Here is a 23,930-nt window from a genome sequence, read left to right on the forward strand (position 1 = left end):
GCTTCCTCCATTGTGTGAATTTACTCTTGCAGGTCCCCATAGATCAGAGTGGACATAGTCTAAGGTTTGTTTGGTATTATGGATTGCTGGCTTAAAGCTAACCCTTTTAGCCTTCCCATAAATGCAGTCCTCACAGAAGGGTAGGTTGCTTAGATTATGGTCAGTTAACAAACCTTGTTTTTGCAACTCTATAAGTCCCCTCTGACTCACATGCCCAAGCCTCCTATGCCACAACACAGATTGGTTCTGTACAGTATTCTGTACAGAAGATGCTTCCCCAACTATAGTTTTACCAAATAGTGTGTATAAACCATTCTTAATCACTCCTTTCATAATAACCAAGGACCCTCTTGTAACCCTAAGAACCCCTGCCTCAGATTTGAAGGTATGGCCTGATAAATCAAGCATGCCAAGAGAAATTAAATTTCTCTTCAACTCAGGTATAAATCTAACCTCCCTTAAAACCCTTTCAGTACCATCATGTATTTTTAGTCTCACTGACCCTATACCCATGATTTTGCAGGACTTATTGTTTCCTAGAATTACTTGCCCCCCATCTAACTCAGAGAATGTCTCAAACCATTCTTTGATTGGACACATATGAAAGGAACAGCCAGAGTCCATTATCCACTCTGTTTTTGAGTCAACCTCACTTACAGTGAGTACCTCAGCACTTTCATATCCTTCTAATACTACAGAGGCATCTCCTGCCTCTTTATTCTTATTTTCTGTATTATTCTTATTTTCTGTATTATTCTTTCTTTCAGGACAGTTCTTCTTGAAATGTCCTTCTTTATGACAGTGAAAACACTTAAAGTGTTTTCCTTTTGACTTAGACCTAAACTTCTTGCCCTCATTCTTGCCCCTCTTTTCTCTTTTTTCTGTTCTACCCCTGACAGTCAAACCTTCCCCATGATTTTGTTTTGATTCCCCTATGTATTGCAGTTCCCTAGTATGAAGTACAGATTGTACTTCATCTAGTGTAAGAGAGTCTCTTCCAAACATCATGGTTTCCTTTATGCTTTGATAAGATGAGTCCAAAGAACTAAGTAAAAGAATAGCTTGATCCTCATCCTCCACCTTGATATCTATATTTACTAGATCTAGGATGATTTTATTAAACTCATCAAGGTGCTGCCCTATTGAAGTTCCAGGGGTCATCTTAAAAGTATAAAGTTTGGTTTTCTTATGAAGTCTATTTGCTAGGGATTTAGTCATATACAAGTTTTCTAATTTGAGCCATATACCAGCAGCAGTTTCCTCACTGGCCACTTCCCTCAGGACCTTATCCCCAAGGGATAGGATTAAGGCACTGTGTGCCTTTTGGAGAATGTCCTTATGGACAGATTCCTTATCTTCCTCTTTCGAGGAAGATCCTTTCTTTTTCTCACCTAGGAGGGCATCTTGCAGTCCATGTTGGACTAGCAATGCCCTCATCTTAATCCTCCATAGCCCGAAATCATTCTCCCCAGTAAATTTTTCAATATCAAACCTCATGGTCCCCATCAACCTAGGCTCTAGATACCACTTGTAATGTTATATGCCTGAGTCTTTCCTTTAGTACAACACTCTGTTTATACCAAAGTCTCAACACGAATGCAAAACTCTATACAGATATGTTCAGAGTAACCTTTAAGCATATACATATACAAACTGTACTACAGGTAATGATATTGAAAACATATACTGATTTATTCAAGACAGAACCAACGAGCCAAACAGATTTATGACTAAACCCTAATATGCAAACAGATCCAAATAATAATCAGGAATCGTATACAACAAGATTAATAATCAAGAAGATAAAGAAATAAGCAAAATAGAGCAAGAAAGAAAGAACACAACCGATTTACGTGGTTCGACCCTAATGGTCTACGTCCACGGCAGGAATGGGCCTCAGAGCTTTATTGATATCAATATCCATCACAGAGAAGCCTCAGAAACGTTCTCAGATTACAGAGCACTCATTTACACTGAAGAAAATCAAAGATTTTCTTCCCAAACATGAACCCTAGTTTCCCCCTTCTCTTCACTCTCTCTCGGACCCCCCCTCTCTCAATCAGCCGAATACACAAAATGAAATTAGGTTAAAGAATACAGCTGAAACGATGCATTTATATGGCATGACAGATGGCTCCATGTGGACAGATCCTACGGCTCAAACTTGGCCTCGGTTTGAAGTAGCTTACAGTCACGTGCTGGTCATGAGGCTTCACTAATCCAGAAGCTTCTTTACATCCATCCAAACGTAACACATAGAAACAAGAGAGGTCAGATTAATAAAGCATAATAATAAATGTAATTGCCATAACATTTACAAATCTCCACCTTGGCAAAACATTTATTTGCCAAAAAAAAAATATCAATCCTCATCATTGGCTCATTCCTGCACCTTTCCCCCTAATGGGGACAGACTCTAGACTCCATGCCAATTAAGTTCAGACAGTGTCTGAACTTAGACTTTGGGAGTGACTTGGTCATCATATCTGAGGGGTTATCCTCAGTTGAGACCTTCTCCACACCCACAACCTTAGACTCTATAACATCCCTAACCTACAGTTGTTTCAGATATACATCAACACTAAATAGTTCGTGAGCACATCAACTGAGTTTAGGGGACTGGAAAGATAAAATAAAAAAGGAGTCAATATCAAAATTAATATTAGTACTGATATTGTTCTTGTCACTTTGTTGATGGTAAAAGCACTTTAATGTCTAATGTCTTTACGTACTTGCAAGTCTTGAATGTCATGCTAAGGACAGAAAGACCATTGGGCTTAGATGCAACTTCATCGATTATAGACAACGAATTTTTTATATTTTGGTAGCAAGTCTCACTAGCTTCCTTATCAACTAAAACAGCAACAACTCAGGTAAAGCATACAGATGACACATGAATCTAATTATTTGTAAAAATTGTTTCTACCTCAGCATTAGAACCCTTCATGATTCTCAGCCTCTTGCATGTACTAATAAACATCCTGCAAGAAGTAAAAGGTTAATTACATTCCACCTAGGAATTTAGTAGGCAGTTATTCTGGGTAATAAAATGTGTGATGCAAATAGCAATTAATTAGAGATAAACCCCAATGTAGAAAATCATACTCCTTAAGTTTAGCATAACAAATTGACCAAAATGCCAGCATCTCAGAAGTCTTCTCTCTATTGCTATGGTTGATAGTTCATTTTCTAAATTAAAGTATAATAAGGTCTGTGAGTCCTGGACAACAGTAAGTATTAATATCGATAGGCGTAACTAATGGAGAATTCATATAAGCTATGCATAAAGCCAATAAACATTATTAGTGAAGGCTTACACACTACATCATCATGATTCATCACCATCAATTGCAGGCCAATATCTTGCTGCACTGTTTGACATGCCAATAGGGTATACTGTGCATACTATGAACTCACAGCCTATGAATGCAATGACTGAAGTAGATGACTGAAGCAGATGACTGTTAACAGACAAACAAGGTAGAAAATAACAATATGTTCAAGGTGTTACATTTTTAATTATATGAACTGATTCAAGGTGTAACATAAAACTTCTTGAACGAATTACCTGAAGTAATTTCCTTCCAGCTGCCTTTAGATGACAAGAAGTTTTGTACAGAAAACTTCTTGGACGAATAACTGTTTCCCGCCAATGAAAGTTTGGCTTTAAACACAAAAAGTACACATGATCAGTCAACTTATATAAATTAAAATCCTGCAAGAAAAACGAATAACTGTTTCCCGCCAATGAAAGTTTGGCTTTAAACACAGAAAGTATACATGATCAGTCAACTTGTATAAATTAAAATCCTGCAAGAAAAAAAAGTATACAAAGTAAAGCCTCATACCATGATTGAATATGCAGTGTATGCAAAGTCATAAGCTCCAAATTTCGCACCATCAAGAACAAAAATTTAAGTTGCTGAAGTTGAAGGAAGAGGGTTACCTTAAGAAGAAAAAAATGTAGATGTTAAGTTAAATGGATAAACTAGCAATAAAAAATCAAAATTAACAAATAAAAGCATTTACCTCCGATGTCAACGTCTTTTACATGCTCCTCCACCTTCCAAGAACTAAGTGGTTCACAACTCAACCAATTTTGCGTGCAGATTAGTGCTTGGACAGTCTCCGGCGCTAATGAGCTTCGGTATGGGTCTATTACACGTCCACCAGTGTTGAATGCGGACTCGGATGCGACGGTCGAAATATGGATGACCAATATATCACGTGCGATCTCTGCAAGGATGAGATATCTAAATGAGTTCCTCTTCCACCAATCCAAAATATCAAACTCAAGTACTTTTAGTTCAATCACATCCGACAAATATCTCTCTAAGTCCGAGCTAAATACTGAATTGTTTTGCCCCTCAAGATATTGATCAAGAGATGTATCAAAATCTTCATATTCCAAGTCATCACCAATAATACTTGAGGAACTTGAAACTTGTGCCATATTTGATCTTCCACTATCTAGCCCATAAAACTTGTGGTATTGCTCAATCAAACGATTCATGAGCAATCTTACATTGGCCTCAATTCTATCTCCGCATTCATCCCCTTTGCACTTTTTTAACCAATATGACAAGACTGTAATCTTATATCGAGGGTCAAGAATAAAAGCTACATAAACTATCAAGTTCATCTTATTCGTGCCTCCCAATATTTATCAAACTTAAGTTTCATATTAGATGCCATCCTCCTCAACATATCATCCCCACTCTGACTCATTTTGTTCAAATTGTGCTCAATTGTAGAAATTTGTTGAAATAACAAATTAGATATCACGTAAGATGAGTCGGAGATTTTCAAAGTGGCATCATAAAAAACTTTTAGAAACTTAATAAAAACATGAGCCCTTTGCTAATCTTCAAATGGAGGCGCCGCAAGTTGTGACTCTCTCACTCCCATTCGCATAAAAGTTTTTTCATATTTTTCAGCAATTCTAAGCATTAGGTATGTGGAGTTCTATCTAGTGGGAACATCTAGACACACCATTTTTCCATACACAATATTCAGCTCCTTCGCACATGTTTTAAACATATCAAGCATTGCCGGTGAGGAGCTCACAAATTTTACTGCTTCTCTAATCTTATTTATAGCATCATATATAATTTTTAAACCATCACATACAATGAAGTTTAAAATATGTGCAGCACATCGCACATGTATAAACTCGCATTCCAAAATTGTAAACTCCTTATTTCTTATGCTCCTCCTCACATGATCAATAGCGACATCATTAGAGGTGGCATTATCCACAGTGATCATACAAAGGCAGTTAATCTCCCAATCTATCAAGCAAAACTCTAACATCCAAGCAATGGTCTCACCTCTATGATTAGGAATCTTGAAAAATATTATGATTTTCTTGTGTAGTACCCAATTTTGATTAACATAATGACACGTGACACAAATATAATTCTTGTTTTGCACCGATATTCATATATCGGTGGTCAAACAAACTCTTTGATTGCTTAACAAAACTTTCAACTTTTGCTTCTCCTTCTTATATAAACCAATACACTCTTTTTGGAAGGCGGTTCGGGATGGCAAGTTGTATCTAGCCTCTAAATAACTCAAGAGTTTAACAAATGCCGGATGCTCTATAACCTTGAATGGCAATTCACACTGAATAAACAAATTAGAAATCATTACCTTTAATTTTTCACGATCATATTGTCTTAACATTTGAAATTTATATTTATTACTAACTACAATTATTGTACTACAATATCTTAAATTTTAATACATAATAAAACTAATATTGCAAATGGTGGATCTACACCAACTTCTCACTTCCATTTACCATTAGTTCTAATTAAGGTTTTTTCTTTTTCCTTACATGTATTTTTTAATATTTTTTAAAAAATTAAAAAAATAATAATATTATTAAAAAAATACTTCTTTAATCATAAAGTAAAAAGAAAAATTAAAAAATAAAATAAAAAATTCGAGCGGTAGCACCGAGTGTAAGTAGGGGTGTAAAAAAAAAAATCAATAAACCGGACCGGACCGGTGGGATCGGTCCGGTCCCGAGTTTGGTTCGGTCCAGTATCAGTTTATTTTTCTTAAAATCGATCAAAATCAGTCCAGTTTCGATTTTTCTTTTTCTAAAACTAGACCGGACCGGTTTATATATATTTTAACTTTTTATATTGTATCTAATATTTATATATAATATATAACTATATATAAAATAGTTTTGTATTATATGATAACTTACTAATTAATATAATATTAAATTTTAAAATCTTATATCATTTTGTTTATTGTATTAATAGTTATATTAATATTATATAGTGCATATTAATATTTATACTAATACTATATCATTATATATTATATAATATAATATATAATATAGTACATTAAAATCGGACCGAAAATGAGTAAAACCGGAATATCGGTTTAGGAAGGTAATTGGTGCGTATCGGTTTTGAAAAATGTAAAATGGGTGCATACGATTTCGGTCCTAAATTTTGTCCAAAACCGGATCGATTATACCCCTAAGTGTAAGTTTAAGTGGTGAGAGTAGTATTTTTCTATTGCAAATAATACAATAACAAATATGAGCATATGTCTAAAATTATAATCACAACAATAAAATATAAGCATCTTGACAAATACCAATAATATAATTTAATAATAATAAAATTCTAATTTTGGAATAAAATCTAAACGAGTCAAAATGGGTTGATTTCGTGTGAAGCAAGTTGATCCGTTATTGATTCGCTAATAAATTGGGTCTTAATGGGTTAACCCGTTTAACCTGAACCTGTTAACATCAAACCAAAATCTACTAATTTCGTGTCATATTCGTATTAGGTTCACAGATTGTGTTATTTATTATCACCCCTACCATACCTACTAAATTTATTTAACGGCAAAATATGATAAGTATGTCAAAATAAGTTAGAATGGCTGAATTCCCTTTGCCTTTAAGTGATCTCCATATTATATATAAACTTTGCAAGAGAGTTATACACTTTTGTGATTTCCAAGAAAGATGAAGCATTTAATTGCCTAGTGACTTTTGCAATCTAGCTAACTATACAAGCCTACAAAATTTACCATGGAAATTACATAAATTAAGGAAAGAGGATTTTGGATAGCAAACGACAGCAAAGTTGTCCATTGACAACCCCTCTCAAATTGATGTAGGTTGATTAACAAGCATAAATTTGCTATTTAAGAAGCAATGTTGATGGCGAGTGAGAGATTTGGTGAAGATATCGGTAATTTGTAGTTCAATGGAAACATGTGAAAGAGTGATAACACAAGCTTCAAATGCTTCATGGATAGAGTGACAGTCGACTTCAATATGCTTTCTGCACTTATGATAGACAGAATTTGACGTGATTTGAATAACACTCGTATTATCAACATTTAGAGGTGTAGGATCGGTTTCAGAAAAATCTAACTCATCAAGCAAACCTGAAGCCAAATAATTTCGAAACAAGCAAGAGACATTGCCCAATACTCAGATTCTGTAGATGACTTAGAGACTCTGTCTTGCTTCTTACTCTTCCAAGAGATCAATGCATCACCTAAGAGCACACACCAACCAGTAATAGAGCGATGTGTATTAGCACAATTGGCCCAATCAGCGTCACTATAAGCAGTAAGTCGAGGAGAGTTACCTGCAGGAAAGAATAATCCATAGGTAGAAATGCTCTAAACATTGCGTATGATCCTACGGACAGTAGCCAAATGAAAATGACAAGAGATGTGAAGAAACTGGCTGACTTGCTGTATTGCAAGTCATGTTTGGCCCTATGCTGGGTATCTCTCGGCTTATCTTTGATTTGCCTTGTGTCGGAATTTATTTCTTTGTGATGGACTCTGCCCCTGTGTGTGTCAAGTTTACCGGCACAAACTACTCTACTTGGGCTTTTTAGTTTGAACTTTTCCTCAAGTGAAAAGATCTTTGGGGTCATATTGATGGCACGAATGTCGCTCCAAAATCTGCTACTGAAAAATCCAAAGATCTCGAGTCTTCTCCTTCATGGGTTGTACTTGATACTCGAATTATGTGTTGGCTTCTTGGTTCAGTGGAGGCACATGTTCTTACCAACTTGCGGGGTCATTGCTTCGCTCAATTCATGTGGAATTACTTGAAGAAGGTTTATCATCAAGCTAATGATGCTCGTTGCTTTTAGTTAGAACATGCAATTGCCATGTTTCAACATGGTAGTCTTTCTATCCAAGACTACTACTTGGCCTTTCTGACTCTTTGGCATGACTATACTGATTTGGTTATGGCGAATGTTCCTATTGTCGCTCTTTCGACTATTCAAACTCTTCACGAGACTAGCCGGCGTGATCAATTACTTATGAAACTACGACCAGAATATGAATCTGCTCACTCCACTCTACTAAACAGATCTCCTATTCATTCTCTTGATATTTGTTTTGTTGAGTTATTTCGTGAAGAATAATATCTTAGTACTTAAGCTATTTTGGAACAATCTCATGGCAATTCCGGGATGACAAATGTGGCTTATGTTGCCCAAGAACAAGGAATACCTATGATGTATAAAAATTTATAGCGTTTCTGTTACAAGGAATATGGGCATATTGCTACTAATTGTCCTAAGAAATATTGTTCTTATTGTAAGAAGAATGGTCACATTATCAAAGAATGTTGTATTTGCCCCCAGAATCATCAGGTCCAAGCATTTTAGACTTCTATGATTGTTCCTCCTGTAGCGACTTTTGTAACACATGGCTCTTCCTCAGGTGCTTCCTCTGATCTTGCACCTCCTGCATCAAATTACTGTACACCAGAAATAGTGCAACAGATGCACCATTTCTTTAAACCCCATTGCAAATAATGCTAAAATTAGCATTTGTTGCATCATTTCTGGTGTGTAGTAATTTGTTGCAAGAGGTGCAAGATCAAAGGAAGCACCAGAGGAAGATTCATGTGCCAAAGAAGTCACTGCGGGAGGAACAATAATAGAAGTCTGAAATGCTTGGACCTAACGATTCTGGGGACGGATATGACTTTCTTTGATAACGTGATCATTGTTCTTGCAATAAGAACAATAATTCTTAGGACAATTACTAGCAATATGCCCATATTCCTTGCAGTAGAAACACTGTAAATTTTTAGAAGTCATAGGTGATCATCGTCCTTGGGCAACATAAGCCACAGTTGCCATCTCAGAATTGCCATGAGATTGCCCAAGAATAGCTTGAGTACCAAGACATTGTTCTTCACCAAGTAACTCACCAAAACAAATATCAAGAGAAGGAATAGGAGATCTGTTTAGTAGAGAGGAGCGAACATATTCATATTCCAAGCATAATTTCATAAGTAATTGATCATGCCGACTAGTCTCATGAAGAGTCTGAATAGTCGAAAGAGCGGTAACAGGAATACCCGCTGTAACCAATCATTATAGTCATGCCAAAGAATCAGAAAGGCCAAGTAGTAGTATTGGATGGAAAGACTACCATGTTGAAACATGGCAATTGCATGTTCTAACTGAAAGCGATGAACATCATTAGCTTGACTATAAATCTTCTTCAAGTAATTCCACATGGATTGAGTGGAGCGATGAGCTCACAAGTTGGTAATAATATGTGCGTCCACCGAATCAAGAAGCCAAGACATAATCCGAGCATCAAGTATAGCTCATGAAGGAGAAGACTTGAGATCTTTGGATTTGTCAGTAGCATCAATATGACTCTAAAGATCTTTTTCCTTGAGGAAAAGTTCAAACTGAAAAATCCAAGTAGAGTAGTTTGTGCCCATAAACTTGACACATACAGGGGCAGAGTCCATCACAAAGAAATAAATTCTGACACAAGGCAAATCAAAGATAAACCAAGAGATACCCACAGAGAAGTGCCGAAAGTGCCTCAAATAAAATGGACTAAAAAATCAACAACCAGTAAATCCAATCCAAAAAATAAAGTCACGGCAAAATGAAATAACCCACTTGAAATAAAATCCAAGTAAAAAAAAAAAAAAATCAAATTGGCCCACTTAAAATTAAATGACCTAGACAAAAATAAAAGGCCCACTCGAAATCAAGATCCAGACTACCCATGGCAAAAACTAAATTATCAATGAACCTGGAGAGCCAAGCTCTATCGGCACCGAGAGAGAGAGACCTGACTACAACTAGGAGCACCGAGAGAGATAGAGAGACCCAACGGTAGCACAACCACTGCCGATGTTCACAGAGGGTGCTGACAGCCACACCACCACTTAGAGAAGTTGCCAACAGCCTCAGAAATTGCCGGCAGCCACCCAGAAGAGAACTCCTGCTGAGACCTGAACAGAGGTTGCCGAAAACTCAAATCTGGAATAGACAGTGCCGATAACTCCAACCCAGAAAAATGAGACAGAAAAACAAGAAAGCTTTCGCATGAAATAACAATGAGATCACGTTGGGTTGCCAAGAATAATCCAGAAGATGCCAACACACGAAACCGAGAGGAGAAAAAAAATAAATCACACGGGTGACAACCAAAATCGAGAGAAAAAAAAATTCAAGCGGCTCTAAATACCATGTCAAAATAAGTTAGAATGGCCAAATTCCCTTTGCCTTTGAGTGATCTTCGTATTATATATAAACTTTACAGGAGAGTTATACACTTTTGTGATTTCTAAGAAAGATGAAGCATTTCATTGCCTAGTAATTTCCGCAATCTAGCTAACCTAGAAGCCTATAAAGTTGACCCTAGAAATTATGTAAATTAAGGAAAGAGGATTTTGGTAACTGTGCAAGCCTACAAAATTGACCCTGGAAATTATGTAAATTAAGGAAAGAGGATTTTGGACAGCAAAAGACAGCAAAGCTGTCCATTGACAAAGTGGGTATGCACCGAAGTCTTATTTGGAAATAATTTTATAAATATAAACTCGATTGATATGATAGATTATAAAATTATTTTGTGAGTATCAGTCTCGCTTGCATGTTGGAAGTGCAAGGAAGTTAGAAACTAGAAAGCACATAAGAGCCATTGAATTACACAATTATGGTTGGTTTGAATGGTGGAGCTGGATGACATAATGCTTTCGACAACAGATTGTTGTTTGCGCAGTATAAATTTGTTGTCCCCACATTTGGCAACTACTCCTTTTCACTATAAAGACCTGACATTTTTGCTAAACCAACATTTAAAGTACTTTTTTTTTTTTGTTGAAATCAATACCTCTGTATTCATTCATTGAACTATATTTTCACTACAAGACTTTTCCTTAACTATGATACTCCTTATACAATCTGGAGCATCCTCTATCCAAACAATCTTAGATTGAAATTGTAATGCCTCTCTAGCTAATACATGTGAAGCCTTGTTTGCCTCTCTGTATATGAATCTCACACTCCACTTTTCTCTGCCCTTTAATAGACACTTCACATCTTCAATGACACTACCATACCTGGTCATATCCTTTGTCTCTGCATTGACAGCATTCACTATGTTTTGTGCATCACCTTCAAACAATACATTGTTAAAATTGAAATCACGACACACTTCCATAGCCTTCCTTAAAGCAAAACTCTCAGCTATTACAGCATCTATCGCATACCTCATATGTTCTCCAGCTGCTACCAAGATCTCCCCTTCCTCATCACTGATAACCACCCCAATGCCCACCTTTCTTTCTTTTTTATCAATAGCCGCATCCCAATTTGCCTTGACAGATAGCTCTTTTGGTCTGCTCCACCTCACATCCCTCTAGCCTTACATTAAACTCACTCTGTTGAAAAAATCTTAAGTCCTCTCCGGCTCCTTTTAATATTTGGCTTGGCCTTGTAAATCTGCCTTCAAAAATAAACTCATTCCTTCTCACCCATATACTTCTCATCACCATTACAATCTCTTCTAGCTCTTCTCTGCTAGCCCTTTCCATCATTTTCTCCCAAAATACTAAAAGGTTAGTTTCATCAGATTTCCATTTTTGTGTCACCTTTATTGATTCAACCCAAACATCAGCTGCTGCTGGACATGACCAAAGTGCATGACTCACTGTTTCCTCATCAACCTTGCAAATAGGGCACTTTGAATTGTCAGTTATCCTTCACATGACCAGATTGCTCCTTGTTGCTAATAGATCTTTCACTGCTCTCCACATGAATAGCTTTACTTTTCCTTGAATGTTCAGGTCTCATATACTCTACCATCTCTTATCCCCTTCTATTCTCTCTGAGTTTTCACCCTTTACTGCTTCCTTTCTGCTCATATCCAGTTGGTAAGCACTTTTAACAATGAAAAGTCTAGTTTTTGTGCACCCCCATATCAATCTATCATCAGCATTCGACTTACTGATTGGGATACTACAAATCTGCTCCACCTCCTCTTGTCTGAAAATACTTTTAATCAGCTCTACATCCCATTCACCATTAGAAATCAGTTCACTGACTCTTGCTCTTGCATCTAGTGCAGAAATGGGAGCTTGTACACAGAATGATGATGGTGTTGGTAGCCACTTATGCCTCCATATTCTTATGCTCCTGCCATTCCCAACCCTCCACCTCAGTCCTTCCTGCAGCAACTCTAGTGCTCCCCATACACTTCTCCAAATATAAGATGGTCTGTGGCCTAACTTAGCCTCAAGTAAGGAACATGATCTATAATACTTTTCCTTGAAGATTTTTGGCACCAGACTCCTTGGATTCTGTAAGAACCTCCAGCCTTGTTTGGCTAGCAGTGCCGAATTGAAACTCTCTAAGTATTGAAAGCCTAGCCCTCCTCTCCCCTTTGGTCTACCAAGTTTTTCCCAACTGCACCAATGTATACCACTGTTCTTTGTTGAATTTCCCCACCAAAACTTTGCCATTAATAAGTTTAGCTCTTTGCACAGGTTTTTTGGAATTTTAAACACACTCATAGTGTATGTTGGAATTGATTGCAAGACAGCCTTTATCAAAACCTCCTTCCCAGCTAAGGATAGAAATGAGTTTTTCTAGTTATTTATTTTTTTCCACACCCTTTCTTTGATACTCCTGAAAGTATTGTTCTTCGATTTCTCAACCACTGGCAGCAACCCCAAATACTTCTCATAGCTCCCTCTCATTACATTTCACCTAGCTCCATTATCTTCTTTTTTTCTTCTAATCTTGCATTTGTATTGGAGAACACTGCTGTCTTTTCCTTATTAAGGAATTGGCTTGAATCCTTTTCATATTTCAAAAGCAACTCTTGAATTTTCACCCATTCTTCTGCTTTAGCTCTTACAAACAGAATGCAATCATCTGCAAAAAGCAAATGATTCACTCTAGTTCCATTTCTGGCTACAGTTACTCCTCTCGTACAACCCCTTCTATCTGACTGGTTCAGTACTGAACTAAGACCCTCAGCACATAGGATGAACAAATATGGGGACAACGTGTCCCCTACCTCAATCCCCCTTCTAGGATAGAAATTTGACCCAGGCTTCCCATTAATTAAAACTGAGTAGCTCACTGTTGAGACACTTCTCATGATTAAGTCAATCCACTTTCTGCAAAATCCCAACTTTCCCATGACAGCATCCAGATAACCCTACTCAATTCTCTCATAATCTTTGGACATGTCCAGCTTTATGGCCATACTCCCCACTTTTCCTTTCTTTCTTGCTTTCATTGTATGGAGCACTTCATATGCTACCATTATGTTATCTGTTATTAACCTCCTCGGTATGAAAGCACTTTGGTTTGGTGAGACTACATCATTCAGAAATTTTTTCAGCCTGTTAGCCAACACTTTAGACATAATCTTGTAAATTACATTACAAAGGCTAATGTGCCTGTAATCACTGGCCACTTTTGGTTCTTTCACTTTTGGTATAAGAACTATGTAAGTATGGTTCATAGAAGGGGTCAAGGAATTACTATTCAGCCATTCAAGAACTGTTTTGCTCACTTCATCACCTACCACATGCCAGTGCTTCTGGAAAAAAGAGGCCCCAAACCCATTTGGTCCAGGGGATTTCAGTAGAGCCATTTGTTTTATAGCTGCCTCAACCTCCGTTCTAGTAAATTGCTTTGTTAAAGAAACATTCATCTCAGCTGTCACACAGGGTTCAACCCCCCTTAGACACTCATCAATATCCTCAGAACTTGGCAAAGTTGAAGTAAACAAGTTCTGAAAGTAGCTATTAAACACCATCTCTATTTGAGTTTGACTGGTATACCTCACATTTTGACCATCATAAATTTGATTATTGTTGTTCTTTTTCCTCCTTTGATTGACACAACTATGAAAGAACTGAGTATTGCGATCCCCTAGTTTATACTAATCCACCTTAGCTCTTTGGCTCCACTTCAAGTCCTCCATCTCTAGGCAGACCCCTATCTCATTTTGAACTTTCTTGATCTCCTCACTGTTATGCCAACCTTCATTTCCTTGTAGTTTTTTAAGCAATTCTGTTTTTTCCTTCAGGTCTCTCCTTCTGTCATGTTCAATCCTTTTGCTCCACTGCATTAGTGCACCCTTACTATTCTCTAGCAAGCTTTGCAAACCCCTACCAGATGCTCTCTTTGTTGCCCTCACTTGCCAAGCTCTCTTTATAACTTCCTCACAATCATCCATAAGGGACCATTTTGCCTCATACCTGAACAGTCTCTTCCCCCTCCATACTTTTGCAGGTTCTTGGTTCATGCTTAACAAAAGTGATCTGTGGTCTGAACATCTTGCTACTAACACCTCTACCCATGCTTCTTTGAACATCTCTTTCCATCTCAAGTTAGCAACTGCTCTATCCAGCCTCTCTTTTGTTAATGTGTCATCCCCATGATTGTTACTCCAAGTGTAATTGTCATCTCTCCACCCCAGATCAAAAAGTCCTCCATCTTCTAATGCTTCTCTGAACCTCACCATCTGTTTCTCTTGGCTTTGTTTACCCCTACTTTTCTCATCATGTGTCAACACCTCATTAAAATCCCCCATCACACACCAGCCCACTCTCTCTGAAGGTTTCATGGAAGCCAATAGTTGCCAAGACTCAACTCTTAGGCTCGAATTGGGTTGTCCATAAAAGCCAGTCAACATCCATCTCTCGCTTCCTTCTTCATTAGTAACCCAAGCATTGATATGACCATTAGAACAGTTCATAATTTCTACATTCATCGACTGATCCCAAAGAAGCATTAAGCCCCCTTTTCTACCCTCTGGTTCCACCACAAAACATCCTCACATTTCACCCTTCTTCTTATCCTATCTCCTCTCCCACTTCTCAGCTTTGTCTCCATCAAGAACAGGACATTTGGCCTCTTTTCCCTTACCATCTGACAAAAGTCTTGAACTGTCCGAGGGTTGCCAAATCCTCGACAGTTCCAACTTAATATTTTCATAATGATAGGTGGGACTGTTCAACAGCCTCCACCTCATATTGAACTGTCTCTTTTTCCTCACACCCATTAACTTTTGCCTTTTCCCCCTCCCTCTCCTCTCCCTTTCCTCCACTCATATTTTTAAACATTATTTTTGATAAACTTGACACACTTTTATGATTAACCCTCTCCCCTTGCTCCCTTGCTCTTCTCTTCCACGCCCCTTTTATTAACACTTTGTCTCTTAACACCAAACTATTTCCACCTTCCCCATCAGTCACCATTCCCCTCCCCTCCACTACCTCTTCTCCTTCCTTCTTATTCTTACTGCTTCCTCTATTGATCTCACTCTCTTTTACTCCATCTGTTACTTCTGAAACCAATTTTTTCACTCCCTGTCCTTCTACCACATCTTCCCTACTCAGACCCTCCTTCAGCACCTGCACTAACTCTCTTTCACTCCCATTCTCCTCATCAACTTCTGTTTCTTTCTCCATCCCCCCTACACTGGCTGCTCCTTTTGTTATACTTCTTTGTTCCCTCCTCTCATTGTTATTTTCCCATTTCTTATAGATTTTTGCTCTCACCCCTTCCCTCATCCACACACCAAACTGAACCTCCCCCTCTTTAGTCCCCAAACAACCAGATTCTCCATGGATAATACATCCACATTTAAAACAAAAGTGTGGAAGTTTCTCATATTTCACAGGAATCCAATAATCCTTACCTTGATGTTTATGGTCCTCCCCCTTGCCAATGGCTTGCTCAGATCTATCTCTGTTAGAATCCTCAGAAAAGGCCCCCAACCACTGCCATCATCCTGTGTCTCCACATCCATAACCCTTCCAATGGTCCCTCCCAGCTTCTCCCCTCTCACCTTGTTCATACACGCTATTGATAAATCGTGTAATTGAACCCACATTCTTTCTTTTCTGAAATCCATCTGTTGTGGTGGAGTGAACTCATCCAACAGCATTATTGCAAATATCTGGTTGTCAAACAACCATGGCCTTCCATCTAGTATACGCTGCTTATCAACTTGATTTGCAAAGGTTATCACAAAGGTATTTGGTCCCACCTCCTGGAAGTGAGCCTTGCGACTGATCCTCCAAACATTTGCCATTGTGTTCTCTATTACCATTTTATGGATACTTCTCTCAACCCATATCTTCCCTACCACACTACAATCTCCCTTATATTTCAGTTCATCCGATAATTCATCCTCCATATCAATACTTTGAACCTCTTTCCTCTGTTACCTTCAGGCACTTCCATCTCTTCTCCAGTTCATTCATCTCTGAATCTCTTCTCGTGCTGCTCTTGAAACAGCCGTGCCTCCTCTGCTCCACTACTTCACCACCGTGCCACCACCTTCACTTTTCCCTCAAAAAATCATTACGCTCTTTCCCCACTACTCTGCCACCTCCTAATTCTGTTAGAATATTCGTAGACCCCACTTCACCTCACTCCCCTTCCGAGAGAAAAGAGAGAGAGAGAAGACTCCTCTTCAAAGCACTTGAATGTATGTGTACTGAAATATTAGATCAACTACACCACAATCCAAGCCCTATAAACCAATTAAGGCATCCCCACTAAAAGACATGCGCCAATACAACCTCAAGCATCCATGGAATTAGCATAAAGTGGGGGAATTCCTTTCAACCATATCCATTGAAGGGGGAGCTTATAACAAAAAGGATCATGTATAAAAATGTGAATCGTGAATTATTTAGAATCTACAATGCCAAATACCAATTCCTATCATACTGTAACAAAGATCTAAACAAACAGATACATTTCAAGACAGTAACACATGAAATATGACACTTCTGCTCAATTTGATCGAACCAATTGTCCGATTTTCAAGATTGCATCAACATTAACAAGTAGGAGAAGGTATAACTTGTAGAGAAGTGTCTATCTTAAATATTTGTCAATCGAATTGTTCATTATCCTAGTAGAGCTCAATATCATGCCCTCTTTATGCATCAAAGTGATTAATCTCTTTCTAAACTTACTAATTCTGGCGATAGTTGAAAAGAAAGGTATGGAAGCTGAAAGGAGCATTAAGCATCTCAGCATCAACCACCAAGTAGATTCTCATAATGGGAGGCACCAGGTTTATTGGTGTGTTTTTGTCACGACTCCTTGTCAAAGAGGGTCATCAGGTAGGTTCCCCTTGTTTTTTCCCCCCTCATTCTTTCTGTCTTTGATGTTTTCCATCTCGTCAAGCATTTCAACAAATCCATAGAACAATTATTATTTTTCTACTCTGTAACATCTTAGATGCCTTGATAAATTTAAGGGTACAAGCAATTTTTGGCAGGTGACTTTGTTTACCAGGGGAAAAGCACCCATCACTCAACAACTGCTGGGGGAATCCGGGAAGGATTATGCTGATTTTTCTTCAAAGGTATGCTATCAATTATGACTGGAAGTTCTATCATTCAATTATGACATAAATGGTGTGTGTACAATCTCATTTCTTGGCTCTTGTACTGAACTTGCAATTTGCTCCCTTCCACCATGATAGTATGATACTGCTCTTCCATCACTAGAAGCACAATGTCTTACTCTTCAGCTTCAAATAATTGGCAAATTTGGGCATGTTTTCAGGATGAGAGGCAGTTGAAGTTGAACCCATAATGGATGCACTAGCAAAGCTAGAACAGTAAGCTCTGAACAGCTTCTTGATGATATTCCACTATAGTCTAATCAACAATACATATGATCCTTTCACATAGATCTCTTTATATATGGTCCATTGCTATAAGTCATCTAGTCTTGGATTTTATTTTAAGTCTAGTTTGTAATCAATTCAGACTTTTTATCTTATATATAGATATTTCACGCATTTCATCCCAAATTGGCCAATCGCATTCATCCCTTACACAAGAATTACTCAATATAGCAAATATTTAGTAGAAAGAAGATTATCTTTGAATAAAATTATGCAGTCTTATGTAAAGGTACTACTTTATGATTTTAATGAAAACACGATAACTTTGATTCCATTTGTTATGGAAGTTTATATTAATGTGTTAGGTTACAATGTTATCAAGTAAAATCAGATGTTGTTCCTTTTCTGTTACAATTGATTATCTAATGTATAAAATTTAACTAATTCTCAGGTATATATATGGTTCTTCAGCCGGTGTCTACCTCAAGTCTGATTTACTAACCCCACTTTGAGGCAAGTTAGAAGATTGTTTTGCCTAGCTCACTGTTCATCCTTTTCTGTTCCCCTCAGTCTCTTGGTCCTTTTGGTCTTTGGCATGCGCACATTCCTTTATTGATTGCATTTTTCAGAAATAAAGGTTGTTGTAGCATCTTCTAGTCTATAAACCGTTAAATCGAACCACTGCTTTGACTTGGATTGAGCTCCGAAAAATGAACACCTGCTCTGCTCAAAGCCGATTTACGAGTTCAATCTCTGCTCCATCCAAATGCATCACGCTAACCCTACCTCTAGTATGACAAGGCACACTGTCCAAGTTGTTTGATCTTAACGTTTTTCTATTTTCTATATCATTCCTTTTTTCAACAAAAAGAGAATATTAAATTACACCACCCTTTCACAAGGTTTGAGGATATATGAAGGAAAGACTATCTCTTAATTTCAAAGATGCACTCTTATTCTGCCTTCTGAGGTTTGTGATCCATATAGCATATCCACCCCTACACCTACACATGAGGCATTACAAATTAAAACAAAAAGTTATTTCTTTTCAAACTAGAATCTTTCATTCAAAGTAACCTCAGATAATAATTACTGACCATACTAGTTAGATGACAGGGAAAATTGAAAAGTGAAAGCAATCTCATAGTGCACATGGTAGAGGGAAGTTCTGACATTTTTACAAATATTGAGGGAAATTGATGTAATTTATCCAAAAAAAAAAAAAAAAAATTATCTTTCCCATTTCTTTGCTAACTTGTTGGTTCTTGATGATAAACTGATGCAGTGGATCCAAAGAGCCAGCACAAGGGAAAGCTTGAGACAGAGAGCTTGCTGGAATCAAAGGGTGTCAATGGGACTTCCATAAGGCCAGCCTACATGTATGGACCATTGAACTACAACCCTGTTGAAAGAGTGGTTTTTTCACCGATTGAAAGCTGGCGCCCAATCCCAGTCCCCAACTCAGGAATGCAAATAACACAACTAGGTCATGTTAAGCTTAGAGAAATAGCAATTTTTATATGCTATGAAGCAAAATCCAGAGCAATGACTTCTTTACTCTTGAACTTAAGTTGAACATTCTTATAAGGTATTCCCATTAAGTATTCAGTAGTCTGTGTGACTGCTTCAACTTGGCTGAAGCAACTCCAACAACATACATACACTTCGCAAATTGCATATAATATCCGCTGGCACATGTTTGAAGCAATGATATATACAGCTATAGAATTCTATATACTCGAATTTGTTGCCAGGTTTTAACATGATATAGTTTTGCAATCACAGGACTTGGCAAGAGTTTTTGTTCAAGTTCTGGGCAATGAAAAGGCCAGCAAGGAAGTCTTCAACATTTTTGGAGAAACATACGTCACATTTGATGGATTAGCAAGAACCTGTGCCAAGGTAATGCTTGCAAATATATATCTCAATGGACATACAACAAAGAAGCCCTATGATTTTACTCAAGCACAGAAGTTTTTTATTTAAAGTAATTGTAGAGCTTACTAGGGCTGTGCACAAAAAGGTTGGGCCCGATCCATCCGACATACTCGACATAGGCCCACCTGACTAAAATTGGGTTCATCGGATCAATCCCAATCCCGGTAAATTACAAACAATTATCGGTTGAAACCGATGACCCAATGAATTATCACTCTCAGAGAACTTCTCCTCAAACCCTAACAGCTGTTCACCATTCACAACTCACCACCTTGAACCGTTTTCTCGAGAAATTGAGGAACTGGATTCATGCAGTACCAGTGAACAAGCAGGCAATGAGTTCGGATGCAAAGAATTAACAACTGTGACTACAGCTTGTTATAACTACCGACCTTGAGATCAAATGCTTGAAGAGACGTAGCATAAGACTTTTGAAGGGAAGAACTTAACCTAGCGATATACAAATCTAACTTAGAGAACTTCCCATGACCCAAACGCTACCTTGAATCGTTTTCTCAAAACCTTTTGATATGGGTATCTCCTTTAAGGTCTCAAAGACTGATATGAGATTCCACCCAAAGCCTCTGCTTCCTCCTGAGGTGAAGGTCGTCGACGATCTCAAAGAAAATGAAATAGATCATAAGCTTTATCACCGGTGAGGCATCTGACAAGTGCTAGAGGGAAAAGCGACGATCAATGGTGATGATCTACTGTGGCCCATGACCACCTTCGACTTTGAGGACTTTGTGGAGCCCCTTAAGGTGTACCTACAGAAGGAGGGTGAGTTTGGGAGGGGAGGAGTAGGAGGAAGAGGAAAAGAAGGGATGGACGATGTGCGAGAGGCAGAGTTTGCAAAGGAACAAGAGAGGGACGACGTGGGTCTGAAAATCAAATTATGAAGGTGAAAGGATCAAAAAATGAAAATGATCGAAAGCAAGAAGAACAGGCTGGACCCGATCCGAAATTCTCGGGTCGGGTTGATGTTGACTCACCTGCAGGTCGGGTTGGACCGAGCCCAAATTTGATCGAATCGAGTCACTGTGCAGGCCTAGTGCTTACTTGTTTCTTCTTCTGTCAGGCTCAAAAAATCTGTCAGGCTGCCAGATTTCCTGAGCCTGAGATCATTCACTACAATCCTAAGGAGTTTGATTTTGGCAAAAAGAAGCTTATTTGTGAAATCCAAGACCATGATCGGATTCAATTTCAAACATACAAGGGTTATAGTTTTAGAGTCCCCTTCACGTTGAAATTTCTTAACCCCCTACGAATTTCTTAACACCCGCCCCCCGGGGGGGTCATGCAGTACCATTATTGTCAACATCGTCTCAAGTTACTTCACATTGGCAAGTCCCTCTTCCTCTCTCTCTAGTAGTTTTGAAAAGAAGTAGAGTCAATTATTAAAAAATTAATTTTTTAAACTAAATATTATATTTATTTATATTTTAAAATAATTGTATGACTCTTGTATACTCATAACTGTGTTAGAGGGTATGGTTATAATTAGCATATATGAGGGTATTAGTGTCATTTGCATATGGTATGTATAAGCTCAAAAGATCAATGAATAATATCTCTTGTAATTTCTCTTTCTATATTCGACTACAACAACTATCATTTCTATTAATATAAAGTCCGAAAACATTATCCCAAACTTACTTTTGTCAGTCGGGTCTTGTTAGTTCCATAGTCCATAAAATGTGTTCAAATTCAATACCATATCTCATTATCCAATTTATTTCAATGTCCCTGCAAAAAAATAAAAAAAATAAAAAAATCTTATTTTAATCTACCCCTAAAAACTTTTGCCACGTGGCCCAACGCTATCCTTTGAATAATAAGTCGACATGTCGTGAGTGTTTTCATAATTGTTTCATTCCAACATCCTTTTCCACGTACCTTTCTCTCAGTTTTCAAAATTGTTTCCTTTTTTTTTTTTGAATAGAAATGTGGTAATAAATAAATTTTAATTGCCGAAAGGGTCCTTAAATTAAACATTAATGCATTAATTGGATATCAGCTTCCTTTACTACATATAATATTTTGACATAAAATGTGGGTGTAAAATTGGTTTCAGATCTAGTTTTAGTAATATTTTGTTTTCCTCTCCTAGGGTTTTCCTCTTCTAGGGTTCCCTGTTATAGGCTCGTCCCTGTCATTGTATAGGATCTTTATCTTGTGTAATTTTAGTTGGAGTGAGGCGGTTAATGTGAGAGAGTGAATGATGGAAGAGAATTAGGAAGAGATGTATAAGAAACTCTCTCTCACGGGAAGGAAAGTGAGGAAGTTCATGTGGAAATCCATAAACTGCACGATGCAGTTCTCAACGGTGGCAAGTGTTTGTTGGTGAAACTTCTCATAGAGTGGCATTATAATCATGAAGCTTGTAAGATGACGATGAAGAAAGTATGGAGGCCAGTCAGAAACATTAAATTCAGGGAGTTGAGCCCTGTGATCATGTTAATAGAGTTTGAAGACGAACGCGACAAGGATCGAGTTATCAGAGATGGCCCTTGGTCCTTCGATAAACACCTAATGTTGGTGAAGGAAGTCGAAGGTCATCAACAAGTCCACCAGATACAGATCACTGAGGCTTTGTTTTGGGTACATTTGCATGATTTGCCGCTGATAGCACGGAATGAATACATTGGTCATCTGGTTGGGAGCACAATTGGCAAGGTTATTAAAGTTGATATTGAGAAGGGAGAAATGGCGTGGGGGAGTTTATGCGAGTAAGAATCAATATTGATGTTACCAAACCTTTGTTATGAGGTAAGATGCTAAATTTAGGCTTTGCTGATCCTGTTTGGGTTAGGTTGTCCTATGAAAGACTACCAAACTTCTGTTGTTGCTGTGATCGTTTGGGTCATGGTCATTTGGAATGTGAACAATGGCACAGTAGTGGACAGGGTACATATGAACAAAATGAATTTTCTTATGGAGGTTGGCTGGGCGTAGGAAATCAAGGAACACGATATTGAAATCGTCGGGACATGCAACGTGAGATTGGAAGCAGTAATCTAGTGAATTCACCAGCGTCTGAGACTAGAAATGCTAATGTTACCGAAGGTAATAGAGAAAATCACAATGTCTGTTCGAATGATGAATTGACGGATGCAGTAAAGGAGCATGCTCAGAATTCGTATGGAAAGGAGGAGTTTCCTAAAAAAATACAGATGTTGAACTCCATAAATCATGTGATCATTGAAGTCAATAAAGCTACGTCTGAGGAGGGAACGGTTGCTGGTTTTACACAAGAATTGATGGAGGATGGTGGAAGGAAAATGAAAGTTCATGAAGGGGGTCACGTGGGCAGGCAAGATTCCATTATAGAAGCAGAGGAGGGGAATACAGGCCAGGGAGATGGGCTAACAGACAACTTAAGTGAAGCCCAAAAGGAGAATCCAAGCTGGTCAAAACAAAAGAGGCCTGATGTATTGGAAGGGCAAAGGTAGAAACGTTTGTCAAAACTTAATAAACAGAAACATTCCATTTCAGAAACCCCCCAACGGACACTTTCTATTCACAACCGAAAGGAAAATATTTATGAGGAAGAAGCAACAGGCAGAGTTATTCAAAGAACGGTCACGACTGCAATTTTGAAGGATGTTTTTGAAAAATCCCAAGATTTCATATTGGCGGTGGCTAGATCCTATCACCGCCGGGAGCCATGAAATGCCTCAGTTGGAATGCCTGTGGGCTTGGGAACCAATGAGGCATTCGGATCTTTCGCGATCTCATGAAGAAGGAAGCTCAGGACATTGTGTTTCTTCAAGAGACTCGATTGCAAGTACATGAATTTGATGTTTTGAAATTTAATCTTGGTTTTAGTAATTTCTTAGCAATGGATAGTGATGGAAGGGGTGTGGGACTTGCGATGTTGTAGGGAAGGGATATCAATCTTTCAATTCTGAGTTACTCTAAGTTTCATATTGATGCATGTGTGATGGAGGATGGGGTAGAATAGAGAAGTATTTCATTATGGGTATTTATGGAAACCCTGAATTTGATCTCAGACATACAACTGGAGATTTAATTTGATC

The 23,930-nt window shown here is 38.0% G+C and overlaps 2 protein-coding genes, 1 long non-coding RNA gene and 1 pseudogene across 3 annotated transcripts; 1 reads left to right on the forward strand and 3 right to left on the reverse strand.

Annotated features, from left to right (window-relative positions):
* Positions 1-7,261: 7,261 nt before the first annotated feature.
* Positions 7,262-10,717, reverse strand: LOC122315372. The gene is made up of 2 exons (XR_006244019.1): positions 10,522-10,717; positions 7,262-10,285 (listed from the first exon to the last, which is right to left on the reverse strand). It is a non-coding gene; the product is annotated as an uncharacterized LOC122315372 (long non-coding RNA).
* Positions 10,718-11,181: 464 nt separating this feature from the next.
* Positions 11,182-13,485, reverse strand: LOC122315549. Its single transcript, XM_043131522.1, has 4 exons — positions 13,040-13,485; positions 12,141-12,743; positions 11,813-12,038; positions 11,182-11,697 (listed from the first exon to the last, which is right to left on the reverse strand). Exons 1-4 carry the CDS (start codon positions 13,483-13,485, stop codon positions 11,182-11,184), a joined length of 1,791 nt encoding a protein of 596 aa, XP_042987456.1.
* A 750-nt stretch (positions 13,486-14,235) lies between these two features.
* Positions 14,236-15,069, reverse strand: LOC122315551. The gene has a single exon (XM_043131524.1). It carries the CDS (start codon positions 15,067-15,069, stop codon positions 14,236-14,238), a length of 834 nt encoding a protein of 277 aa, XP_042987458.1.
* A 2,016-nt stretch (positions 15,070-17,085) lies between these two features.
* LOC122315552 lies at positions 17,086-22,623 on the forward strand (annotated as a pseudogene).
* Positions 22,624-23,930: the final 1,307 nt, after the last annotated feature.

Source organism: Carya illinoinensis, chromosome 7 (assembly GCF_018687715.1).
Source record: "Carya illinoinensis cultivar Pawnee chromosome 7, C.illinoinensisPawnee_v1, whole genome shotgun sequence".
Classification (NCBI taxonomy): Eukaryota; Viridiplantae; Streptophyta; class Magnoliopsida; order Fagales; family Juglandaceae; genus Carya; species Carya illinoinensis.

Bases quoted from the DNA above. Each gene is read 5' to 3' on its own strand.
- LOC122315549 (XM_043131522.1), bottom strand. From the start codon at position 13,485: ATGGGAAAGTTGGGATTTTGCAGAAAGTGGATTGACTTAATCATGAGA. The intron at 12,744-13,039 runs GTAATGAGAGGG...ACATTGGTGCAG, and splicing joins ATAATGGAGCTAGGTGAAAT to TTGGGAAAAACTTGGTAGAC. The intron at 11,698-11,812 runs GTGAGAAGGAAT...ATGTAAGGCTAG, and splicing joins TGGTGATGAGAAGTATATGG to AGGGATGTGAGGTGGAGCAG.
- LOC122315551 (XM_043131524.1), bottom strand. From the start codon at position 15,069: ATGAATGTAGAAATTATGAACTGTTCTAATGGTCATATCAATGCTTGG.